At 57.0% G+C, this 11,366-nt stretch overlaps 1 protein-coding gene across 1 annotated transcript in view; it reads right to left on the bottom strand.

The window, feature by feature from the left end:
• Window positions 1–628: 628 nt before the first annotated feature.
• The window catches only part of RTP5 (receptor (chemosensory) transporter protein 5 (putative)), a 14,273-nt gene continuing 3,535 nt past the window's right edge, over window positions 629–11,366 (bottom strand). The window contains exons 2-4 of the mRNA XM_010296399.1: window positions 5,511–5,669; window positions 4,076–4,406; window positions 629–649 (exon numbers count right to left, since the gene is read on the bottom strand). Coding sequence (XP_010294701.1) covers window positions 629–649; window positions 4,076–4,406; window positions 5,511–5,669 — 511 coding nt within the window. The remainder of the gene's footprint in view (window positions 650–4,075; window positions 4,407–5,510; window positions 5,670–11,366) is intronic.

Below are 11,366 nucleotides of genomic sequence, written 5' to 3'. Positions count from 1 at the left end.
ACACTGGGTTTGGTTAATGCCTTCCCTTCATCCCATCTTTCTTCCATTAATTCAGTTGTGAAATCTTTCTTACCATGTCCATCTTCAGCATCAAATCATTTGCAAAGTCAGGAGGGGGTGGATGCAGCTGCCTTGGAAGCTCTGCAGGTCTGGCCCTCGTTGGACTCATTTGCCAGGCAGCCCGAAAAACAATTTCAGTACCTGGAGTAGTTTGGGAGTTGTTCACTTGAGCTCTTACTACTCGCAGTGAGCAGCAGGTCCCTCAGTGTCTGCGTTCTGCTCCTCGACCCCCCAGGCAGCGTATGAACCCCAGAGAACACGGCAAAGAGTGAGTGATGCAGCTCAGTTCGAGGGGTGTTAGAAACCCCCACCCCAGCAGCCGGCATGCCCCCCATGGGTGCCTGGGCCCACTAAGGCAGAGCAAGCTGGGAAGTTGATGGAGTTAATAAAGGTCCCTGGCCAGCCTCTCTGTGGGAGGTATGCAATGAAAATGGAAAGTACGATGAGGATGGCAGAGGCACAACAGGGGGTGATGTCTCCTGAGTTGCTCCTAGACCTGCCCGGGGCTTGGCGGTGGGCTGGCAACGGCACACTCGCCACTGGCACCCCATTTCCCCAGGGGACGGGCTCACAGCGGGAGCACCAGAAGCTGAAAGACAGGAGAGCCCAAGTGGTGGGATAGAGGCTGCCAAAGGGAGAGGAGCACAGAGCTATGGGGCTGGCCACAGCATCACCCCACATCCATGCTGCCTCAGCGAGACAGGGGCACCCAATCCCCCCTGCCTGCCCCATGGGCATGTGTGTCCAGGGTGGTGAGATGCTGGAGGGGACGGGGAGTGAGCGGATGCCTGTGGCAGGGGCCATTTGGGCACTCTCCCACTTTCCCCCAGACTTACTTCTTCCAACCACACTGAATTTGGGTACAACACCCACTGCTGCATCCCCCTCCCTTTCTGGTGATCCTCAGGTGGGGAATCAGGCCCAGTCCCCCACCTCCTGCAAAATGAAGCTGGAGGCTCCCAAAACCCAGCTTGCCCTCTGGGTACTGGGGAGGGACTCAGGATGCCGCTGCCCAGCCCTGGGCTGTCCCTCGCCCAGCACAGAAACCCTGGCTGGCTGCAGATGGAGGGGCTGACCTGCTTCCACCCCTGCGCCCCCCCCGAATATGCCCCGCAGTATTACCCCAGAGGGGCTGAAGCAGTAGCCTTGGTGCCCCAGTGTGAGCCAAATGCCAGCCCCAGTTGCACCCCGAGCTCTTCTCCTGGCTGACAGCACTGCAGGAACCAAGTGCCGTGAGCCATTCTACAGATGGGGAAATTGAAGCACAGCGCAGATAGATACACAAACTTGCCTAGCACTGCCTGAGACGTGACCGTCCCTCAGGCTGGGCCAGGCACGGGAGATGCAGGAGGCTTCCGTTACCGTGATGGTTTAACAGCTCGTGAGAGCATGAGACCCTGCCAGACCCAAAGTTTTGTCCCATAAACCCCGGGCAAGCAGGCAGAGAGAGATGAGCAGAGGCAGACTGCGTCCCCTGGGAGCAGCAGGGGTGTGCCTTCAAAACAGGGGTCCGGTGCAGCTCATAGACAAAAGAGGTAATTCCCGCAGCTCTGCCTGTGCAGGCAGCGTTCCACCCTGCCCTCTGAACCCATCCCTTGCTGGAGGCCAGGGCTGGCTGCCCCATGCCCGCTGCTCTTGCCTGGTCAAGTCATGCTCTTCCACCACCAGTGTCCAGCTCCAGGGCAAGGCTTCGGGAGTGAGACCCTGGATGATCTTCAGGTCCCGCTCATCCTCTGGCTTCACCTCATCTATCAGGTCATAACATATCTCCCTCCAGGTATCCATCCACAGTGGGTCCATCTCTCCTAGGGGCTGGGCTTGCTGTCCGGGCACGGCGCAGCGACTGCCTGGGGATGCCCAGCTGCCCCTGCTGCCTGCCCCAGGCAGGAGCCCTGGGCTTGGCTGGCTCGGTCGGCAGCAGGCAGGGAGCCAAAGCCTGAGCACAAGAAATGAAACCAAAAGGAGGTTTGCCCACAGCGCCCAAACTGTTCTTGTCCAGCTCCTGCATGTCTTTTTCCACCTGCCGTGAGCAGCAAGGGGCAATGTGTCCCTGGCTCTGCCCGCACGCTGCCCACAGGGCATCACCCACCAGGGATGGAGCAGGGGAACACAAAAACTCAAGCAAACACAACACACAAAGGAAGCATTTCAGCAACAAGGTTACCCTGGGAGCTCCCTGCTACAGGCGATTCCAGATGCATAACAGAGTCAGGAGAGCAATCAGGCTGTTTATATGAAAAAAGAAATCCAGGAGAGACTCTGAACTTCGGGTCACGGGGAAGATCATACCAGAGCAGTTGATATCTCTGCTGCCTCACTTCTGATTCTCCCCACCACTTGCCCAACCCAGGACCCCATGGCAGATGGACCTTGGCGGCCACGATTGTATCTGGAGCTTATGATGTGCCAGCTATTTCAAAAACTTTGGCAAGCATTTACAGACCAATTTCACCTCGGTTTTCTGGACCAAAGTTGTGCCTACAGGACATGCTGTCCCCATGGGTAAGTCCTGCAGGAGCCCAGCAGCTCCCCTGCAGGGAAGGTAAGAAGCTAAGGGGTGTCAGGCTGCAGGGGGACAACAGTTTTCCTCCCAACTTTATGATGCCCACCAGGTCCCCTAAGTCCTGCAGGGCAAAGTAGCAGCAGGCAGGAGTCAGCATCCTCCCCTTTGCCCAGCCCCTGTAGCCCAGTGTAGTGCAATTTCCCCGTGACTGACCGAACAGGGCAGAGACTTGGGACTTGCTGCCACAGCCTTCTTGTGCTTACCAACCTTGGGCACCCTTTGCCCCCACCGCAGGGTGCCCAGCCAGCCGGGAGGGGTTTGTGTTTGCCAGGGTGTTTTTCAGAGCCGTAGTCATAGACTCATAGAAAGGTTTGAGTTTGAAGGGACCTTAAAGATCATCTAGTTCCAACCCCCCTGACATGGGCAGAGTCACCTTTCACTAGGTCGGGTTGCTCAAAGCCCTGTCCAACCTGGCCTTGAACACTTCCAGGGAGGAGGTATCCAGAGCTTCTCTGGGCAACCTGTTCCAGTGTCTCACCACCCTCACAGTAAAGAATTTCTTCCAAATATCTAGTTGAAGTCTACCCCCTTTCAGTTTAAAACCGCTACCCCTCATCCTGTCACTACACTCCCTGATAAAGAATGCCCTTGTGGAAGCTCAGCACCTAGATGTTTTTGGAGGACAACGCAATCTCTGGGCCCCTGGTGACACAAGGGACACTCACTGGTGCACGGGGCCAGAGCAGATGCTGCTGCACACAGCTCGTAGGGAGGCAGTGCCAGTGTCCACTGGCACCAGCTCCCCGTGACTTTGCTGCAAGCCTCCAGCTCTAGGTGCCCCTCAGCTGCTTTGGGTGCCCAGTTCCACCAAGGCCAAGGAGAGCATCAGGATGTGCCTCCCTGGAGGGTGAGCCCAGCTGGTGGATAAAGGCAGCCCCCACCCTCCGTTCACACGTACCTAGAAAAGACTTTGCAGAAATTAAAAAGCACAAATGCATCCTTGGGCTGAGGAGAGAGGGCTTGTTTTATTCTTGCAAGTAGACTCTAGGCATCACATGGAGCAGCTAAGGGTTGTCCTCATGCAGAATATTTCCTCTATTTCCTCTAAGAAAATGACCTACCCACCGGGCTCCCCGAGGCTGTGGGGCGAGGTGCCTGGTTGAGGCACTCTGATGTGTCCCTGTCCCCCCACAAGCCAGGGAAGCCTCACCGTGCCACGAGCAAGGGCTGACTTTGGGCACCCAATTTTCCAGGCGCTCCATCAGCCTCCCCAGCCATCACCCCATTCCTCTTTGTGAGCCCCAAGTCCCACTAGTTCCTGGAGAAATAAAGCAGGACGAAGAGGAGCACTGCCACAAGGCAGAGCAAAGAGCTGCCAATGCAGCAGCAGCTTTTCCAGAGGGAGTTACTGTGGAAGGGAGAGGGATGGGGGGTTGGGGTTGCATAGTGCCTCGTGCCCCAGCATTTCGGGGTGCAATGGGTCTGAGCCTTGTCTGCGTCCATCAAGGGTACCCAGCTGCAAACACCAAGCTGGCAGCCCTCGCAGCGGGTGCTGTCATGTGGCCCTGCCACCGGCGCGTTCACCACGACTTCCAGGAGGTCAGAGGGCTGGATGGTCACGTGGTAGAAGTACCTGAGGATCTTGAGCACCAGGTTGTGCAGAAGTCTCTCCATGGTCTCCTGGCTGAATTCGGGCTCCTCCAGCTGGGGGTCAGGGCACCGCCTGCACGCCTGGCGAAAGGCTCGCATCCACACCGTGCCCTGGCACCGGTGCCTGCACATGTGGAACAGCACATGCACTTTGGCCGAAGACCACACATGAAAGCACTGGGAGCACTGAAACCTGCCAGGACACAGAGGAGATCAGCTCATCCCAGGCTCCCTGTGCTGAGCCTGCAGCTTTCTGTGCAGTCAGTAGGGACCAGGGCAGCCAGGGCTGATGGATTAACCTCATTCATGCAAGCTTTGCATCAAACTGTCCTCCCCATAACAGCATGACACCAGTCTGGGTAGTTCAACACAGATGTGAGCTCAGGGCTAGCACCAGCATTAAAGATTTTAGGAGCCAGGGGACCACGCTGGTCCCCTCTCCTAGCCCATCCTGGCCCTGCTGCCAGGAGCAGGGGTCCTTGGGGAGGGACGCATCAGGCCCCAGGTCTGTTTGGAGCTCCAGCCCTTCACCCGTGCCAGCTCATCACAGCTCAGCAGAAAGCCAGTGTCAAGGCCAGGGCCAGGGAAGTCAATCAACAAAAGAAGAAAAATAGAAGGAAGGTGTGGGTGGAGGCTGCAGGTCAGGTGAGGAGATGTCTTGAGGAGTCAAAAGGAGAGTAACCTGCAGCTCTTCATCTTGCACGATCTCCATGGGGGCTGGCAGCCAAGGTCTCCATTTGCTGCCACCCGGGCAAGGTCTCCGGTTGATGCCCAGGGTCCTGCTCAGGTCAAAATGGTTTGTATGGGACCTCTCATCGGCAATGCAGAGCCACAGCCTCTCTCTGCTCTGGGACCCCGCAGCCTGGTGCAGATGCAGGTCTGCTCAGGCATCGCCCTGTGTCCCAGCAGACAGTGGCTCTCCCTCTCCTCATCCTCTGCGTGCAAACCCAGCAGATTTGCCCCTAGCGTGGTATAATACCCCTGCTCGCTGAAGGAGCTCTTTGCATCTTGACACCAGCACGGAGAAACTCTGGCCAAACACCAGCTGCCCTTTGGCCCTGTGGAGCTGCCATACACCCCTGCTCTCCAATTATCATGATTTTTTTCCAGTTTGGCAATAACCTACCAAGCTTGGAACAAAATGGGAAAATCCCTCCCAGCCTCACCCACCTCCAAACTGCCCCTTTCCTGTCAAAAGCTGTTTCCTACAAGCAAACTTTGAGAAAGGGAAAGATCCACATGGCAGTCCATCATCCCTGGCCCTGCTCCGACAGGGACCGGGTTGACAGCACCCTACCTTCCAAGCGCACGGCGCTGCACAAACTCCTTCCAGCCAGGCTTGAGGACGTGCACCTGCAGGGTATCATCCTCCTGAAGCACCCATGGCTCTGTTAAGTGCATGTCCATGATCTTCACTGCAAAAATGTCCTGCCAGGTCCCCATGGTCCCACTGGAGCTGGGGGAGAGGCAGTGGCCAGGGTCAAGTTTGCGGCTTCTGGGTGCTGATAAATGTATGCAACTTTCTCTTCTCCAAACTTTTCCTCTTTGCACAACATCTTTGTTCTTGGAGAGGGAAACCTTTGCTCCCGCGTGAGCAGCACCGCCCCATCCCAATCCCTGTGTCAACAGTCTCTGCTGATGCTGCACCAGATCCTGGCTGGGTGAAATGTCTCCCAAAGCAAGGACAAGGTGTGTTTCCCCAAGCCCCGCACACGAACCCCCAACCCTGACCTGTGCTCTCGTGATGCTGCTCTGTCTGTAGGCAGAGAGGTTGGAAACACAGCCCCCTCCAGGCTGCCCATGTCTGTCGCGGCAGCAGGGGCGAGCCAGCAGAGATTGTGCCCATCGTAATGGAAGCGAAACCCACTGAAAATGCAGGACTCAGCAGCTGATAAAGCCCCAGGTAGCCTTATCTCTCTCGATAGCCGCCACCAAGCACGGGCTGTTTTTAACAACTTTCAGCCAACTCAAGCAGACAAAGGTCTGATGTGAAACCACAGGGTGGAAACTCAGGGAGGATGGCACTGCACGTAAAGCCAAAAGAGGTGAGGTGTGGTCTGAGCTGAGAGCACCGAAGGACGGTATAAACAGCAGGGCCAAGCCTGCCTGCAGCCCTCTGCCCCTCAGCTCACCCCTCTTGAGGTGCACAGGTCCCCCAGGACATCCGATGGAGAGTGATGTAGGATGGGGAGCAGGTCAGATAAGATGCTAAACGATAACTGGTCTTGAATTAGGGGAAGATACGCAGCTCGACAAAGCAAGCTCAGCTTTCCGTGGAAGTAAAACCATCTTGTTTAGTGTGAAAATTTCAGAGGAGAACGTCCTGGGCACAGAAAAGGCACAAAATACCCCAAAACGCCCAGCCTTGGAGGAAATGTGCTGGGTGGCTGCTGAGGATGAAGCCACCATGGAAAATTATGGCAGTTCCTCGTGTTGAGTGCCTGGAGCAGCGCTCAGGCTCCCAGAAGCAAGGAGAGTTTAACACAAAGACTGTGGGATATTAAAGCCTGCAATAGGACAGACCTCTGTTTAAAGGCAGAAGGATCTATTTTAAAGGCAGAAGGATCTAAAAATCAGGCTTAAAATACTTCACATTGGTTTCAAATGAAGTATGTCCCCGTGGCATCCCCAGTGCCCAAAAGCCCCGGTGCCCCAGGCAGCAGTGCCAGCGGCTGGGGCAGCGGGATTGCTGAGGATGTAGGTGATGACACCTGTGGCCTCACAAGAGGGGCACGATGGCTGCCAGCAGTAGGTGACAGCGGCTGTGAGGTCTTAAGAGGCACCAGCACATCAGGCTCATCCTCCAGATCCCAAAAGAGAGGCAGGCGACATAGGTAAGCCCCAGTAACAACAGGTTGGCAGGGAGCCTCCGATCTTTGCTGCTGGAAAGGAAAAGCCAGTGAGTCATTTGTACCAAGAGCCCTCCAGCACCTTCACAAGGTGCGCTGCTGCTCCTGCGAGAGCGGAGGGTGGTGAGCCCACCTTCAGCTTCAAGGTTCCTCCCTGCTTTGAGGTCCTTCCACCCTTAATTACATCTTGATGCTACGAACTGGAAGAGGACGAGAAGGAAAGAAAGGAGGCTTTCTGGAAGCAGAAGACACAAGCCAAGATCTTCCAGATCCTTAAGGAGAGCGAGCAAATCCCTATCCTGTGGGTAGGACCTGGGTCACCCCCTGCCCAACAGCTCTGCGATGGGGGCACGGGGTCCCGCTTGGGCTGGGGCAGCGCCCTACAAGCATGACGTTGAAGAAGGGGTTGTCCCACCAGCGTTTCTGATGCTCGCAGGTGGGGACGGGGGGACATCCCTGGCTCTGGTCTGGTGCGTGGGGAGGAAGAGAGGGAGCAGCAGGTCTCCCTGCCCCCCCTCCCACTCCTTTCCCAGACCATGGGGCCCCCATTTCTACAGGCTCACGAAGAGGCCTCTGCGGGGCTGCAAACCTCCCAGAGCAGAAAGCGGGAGCGAAGCGGGAGCAGGGCTGGCCTCGCAGCGGGCACCGTGCAGTGCCTGGCAGCACCGTGACCCAGCGTGGCATGGAGCCACCAGCAGCAGGGTGACCAGGATGGGGCCACCCGCCCTGCAGCATCTGCCCGTCCCCTTGGGCCCCTCTGTGTTAGGGGCTGAGATTTACCCTGTGGGGGTTGAATGCAGGAAAAAACTAAAAGTTTTGACATCTCCCCTCTGCTTCTAGGGCAGCTGCGCCTGTGTTAGACACCTCAAGCTATTTGGAGGAGGAGGAGCCCCCCGGGGAGGCAGCCCTCTCTCCTGGCACTCTCACATTCACCCAAACAAACCGATCGCTTCATCTGGGAGATCTGTGGTTTCAGCCCAGCTCTTCCTCCCCAAGGCTGCTGCCGCGGGGCGGAGGGACGCTCCCCATGAGGCAGGCACCGCTCCCCACACTGCCCGCCCCAGGGGGCAAAACGCTGTCCCTCAGGCACATTGCTCAATGGGGGTCCGGTGGCACCCGTGGCACGGGGATCGTGCCCTGCCTCCAAAACCCAGCTGCGATGGAAACCAGCCCCCTGTTACGTCATGGCAACACAACTCAAATCACGACTCACGATATGCCGAGCCCTCACAGTCATCTCTGAGAAGGAGCCCGGTGCTGGTCCCTCTATTAAAGCCTTTGACTTGCTTTTACTAAAGGGACTTTCCCAGAACCACCCACAGAGCCGAAACTGCTTTGACGTCCTGTTCCACTTCACACACCTCTCGGCGCTGCCCGAGCACCTTGCCGCTTACCGGCACCTGCCTGGAAACAGAAGTTGCTCCTGCAGGTCCCCCCACAGCCCGGCCTCGGCAGGGAGCGGGGACGAGCCCTGTCCCAGCCCTAGCACAAGCCCGCTGGGCTGGCCAGCCCCTGCCGGGGACAGACCCTGCCAATCCCCTCCATCCCGGCGCGCTGGTCCTGGCTCCTCCGCGGGATGCGCGGAGGAGGCAAACACAGGTGCAGCCTGGGCGGTAATTTCCCTGCCGCTTGCACACAGCCTGAAATTATTTTTCACTTCAGTTCTCACCCCGGGGTGAGCCACCCAGGCGAGAGGAGGAAGGTTTCCTGAAGTCCTTTCTCCTCCTCTCCATCTCTCGCTGTGTGTGTCAGCCTCCCCGTCCCCCACCCCTCCAGCCCAGGGACAAAGTGCCCCCACTGTCCATGAGGACCCTGCTTGGCCCATATGCGCCCCATCCCTGCTGGGACACCCATCCCTTCCCTTTGGGGTCACCCAATACCCAAGTGGCTCCATCCTGCCAGCAGTCCCTGGGAGGGGCAGAAAGGGACATTCAACCCCGGTCCCCAGGCAGGACCGCAGAGCGGGACATCCCCTCAGCAGCGGGGGAGCTGTGTCCGTGGGCACAGCAAGGCTTGCAAGACCGATGGACTGTCATCTGAGCAACAGGGCATAACCCTAACGGCTTCTCTGTCTTTCACTGCTTGCCTCACACCAGGGCTTTTTTCCCACTCTGAAGAATTCACTCATCTTTTCCTGCGCTAAACATGCCCAATTCTTTTCTATCGGTTATTCTTTCAGGGCATTTTTGCTCTTTTCTGCAGGTCATCAGGGTGAATTTTATTTCTAACTCTCCTCCCAGGTGGCCCCTACACCCTTCCTCAATAGCATATTGCCTTCGTTTGAGCCACACTTCCCCAGAAAAGCCCTGTTTGATGTGTCTGCCGTCATGAGCTATTGAGAAGCACTCATGGGATAGAGCTTCTTGGGTAGCCATCCACCCGCAATGGCAGAATTTCCCATTTCCCTAGCTTGCTTATGAGAACACCGCATAAGGCAGCACGAAGATAGCATTGCTCCCACTTTCCCTGCGGTACTCAGCCCATCACCCTAATGAAGAGAAAATGAGGTTGGTTTGACACAACGTGTTCCTGCTAAATCTTTGTTCTCAGCCCCAGCGCTGCCCTCCCGGTGTTTACCATTTGGTAGCTTTACTAACTTGTTCCAATGGTTTTCTGGGTACTGAGGCAGGCTGACTCATCTAGAGTTTCCTGGATCCTCTTTTTTCCCTTTCCTTGAAGTAGAGGGTGACTTGGGCATCCTTATCCTCCTGGGACACAGCTCCACACCAGCTCTCTGCACCCCTGCCCCCCTCCAACCTTGCCAGTGTTGAAAGTGAATGGTTGTCACCCCGTCACGATGAAACCCACCACACCTAGGGACAAGCAATGGCTGTAGGTTCCCTTCCAAGATGGACTGTCTTCATGGTTGAGCCCTTCATGGTAGAGGGTACCACCTGTCCCAGGGTGGATTTGAGACAAGGGCAGTCAGGTCCTCTGGAACTGGGGATATGACCAAGCTGGACATTGCCCCATCATCCGAACTTCTGGGATGGAGAGGGATGCTGAGCAATGGGGACAGATTTAAGGGAGGAGGTGGATGTGAAGATGTGGGAAGGTACCACCCCACATGGGTTTGATCTCCCTGTTCATCTGGTGGGCCTCATAATGGTCTCTCCAGGTGTAAGGAGAGACCCTCAGCCCTCTCCAACAGGGCTCTGCCCCAGTGCCACAGGCAGTGGGCTTGGCCCTGGGCTTGGTAGAGCGGGCAGGCCCAGGGCTCCTGCCTGGCCCTCCAAGCCCCCACGCACCAGGATCTGGCCCGCTGGCATCCTCCTCAAGCAGCACATCCCGTCAAAGGGAGGAAGAGAGAGAAGGAGAAACCCTGGAGCTGACTCAAAGCAAAACTAGAGAAAGCAAAATTAGGGCAGTGGGAGGAAACGCAGATGTTCTGCGAGCCTACAGCAGGCGAGGCGAGGCTCTCACTGGGACGGGACAGTGGAGATGCCGTGGGCCTGGACCCCTTCAGGACACACCAGGGCTGTGCAAGCTGGCCGTGGTTAGGGGCCCAGGCAACCTGCCCAGCAGTCCATCCCTCCCATCACCAACCATGGCACCCACCAGCTCACCCCAGCCTGTCTCTTCCAGGAGCGACAGCCACTTTCCCAGCAAGTCAAGGCCATGGCAGTGCTCCCACACCATACTGCCCAACCAACCAGTCCCACCCACAGATCACCCCAAATAACCCACACATCCCACTGCAGCACCTCCAGCCCACCTCTCCCAAACCAAAACACAGCTCTGAGATCTCGCAGCGGCCAGGACAGTGCTCACTTGTAAGTGACCTTACTGCCACACGACCTGACCACCCCTTCTCCCTCCGGCATCTGCAATGTCCCATTTTGCAGGAATGGTGCTTTGCTGCTCCATGGCACAGCTAAGCAAGCACCAGGAGAGGACTTCCTCACATGCCTGCCCAGGTTTTTTTGAGACCTGGTTTTTGGGCTTGGGTTTCTTTTAAGGGATGCTTGCTCCCGTGTTGTTCCCAATCACCTTTAATCAAGACTGGGGTACATAAGGAGCCAGGCTGGCTCTTCAGCATCTGTAGAGGGGGTTTTGCTTGCTTAGGTATAGCTCAGGCATGCTGAAGTCACACATCCAGCTTCCTGCAGATGCTGGCAGGGATCAGTCCCAGCCCTCTGAATTCTCCCAGTGAGGTCTGGCCATTCCCCATCAGCAAGACCCCAGCATGGGACCAGGGTTGAGCTCTGCTCTCCGGAGGTCCCAGCTGGTGTGCGTCTCAGGGAGGTGACAAAGCATTTTGGCACCTACGGGGGCGGCCGCCACTCCCTGAGGGAGCCCCCAGC

The sequence above is a fragment of the Phaethon lepturus genome, unplaced genomic scaffold, assembly GCF_000687285.1.
Source record: "Phaethon lepturus isolate BGI_N335 unplaced genomic scaffold, ASM68728v1 scaffold27001, whole genome shotgun sequence".
Lineage (NCBI taxonomy): Eukaryota > Metazoa > Chordata > Aves > Phaethontiformes > Phaethontidae > Phaethon > Phaethon lepturus.
This window is presented reverse-complemented; position numbering and strand designations above follow the sequence as displayed.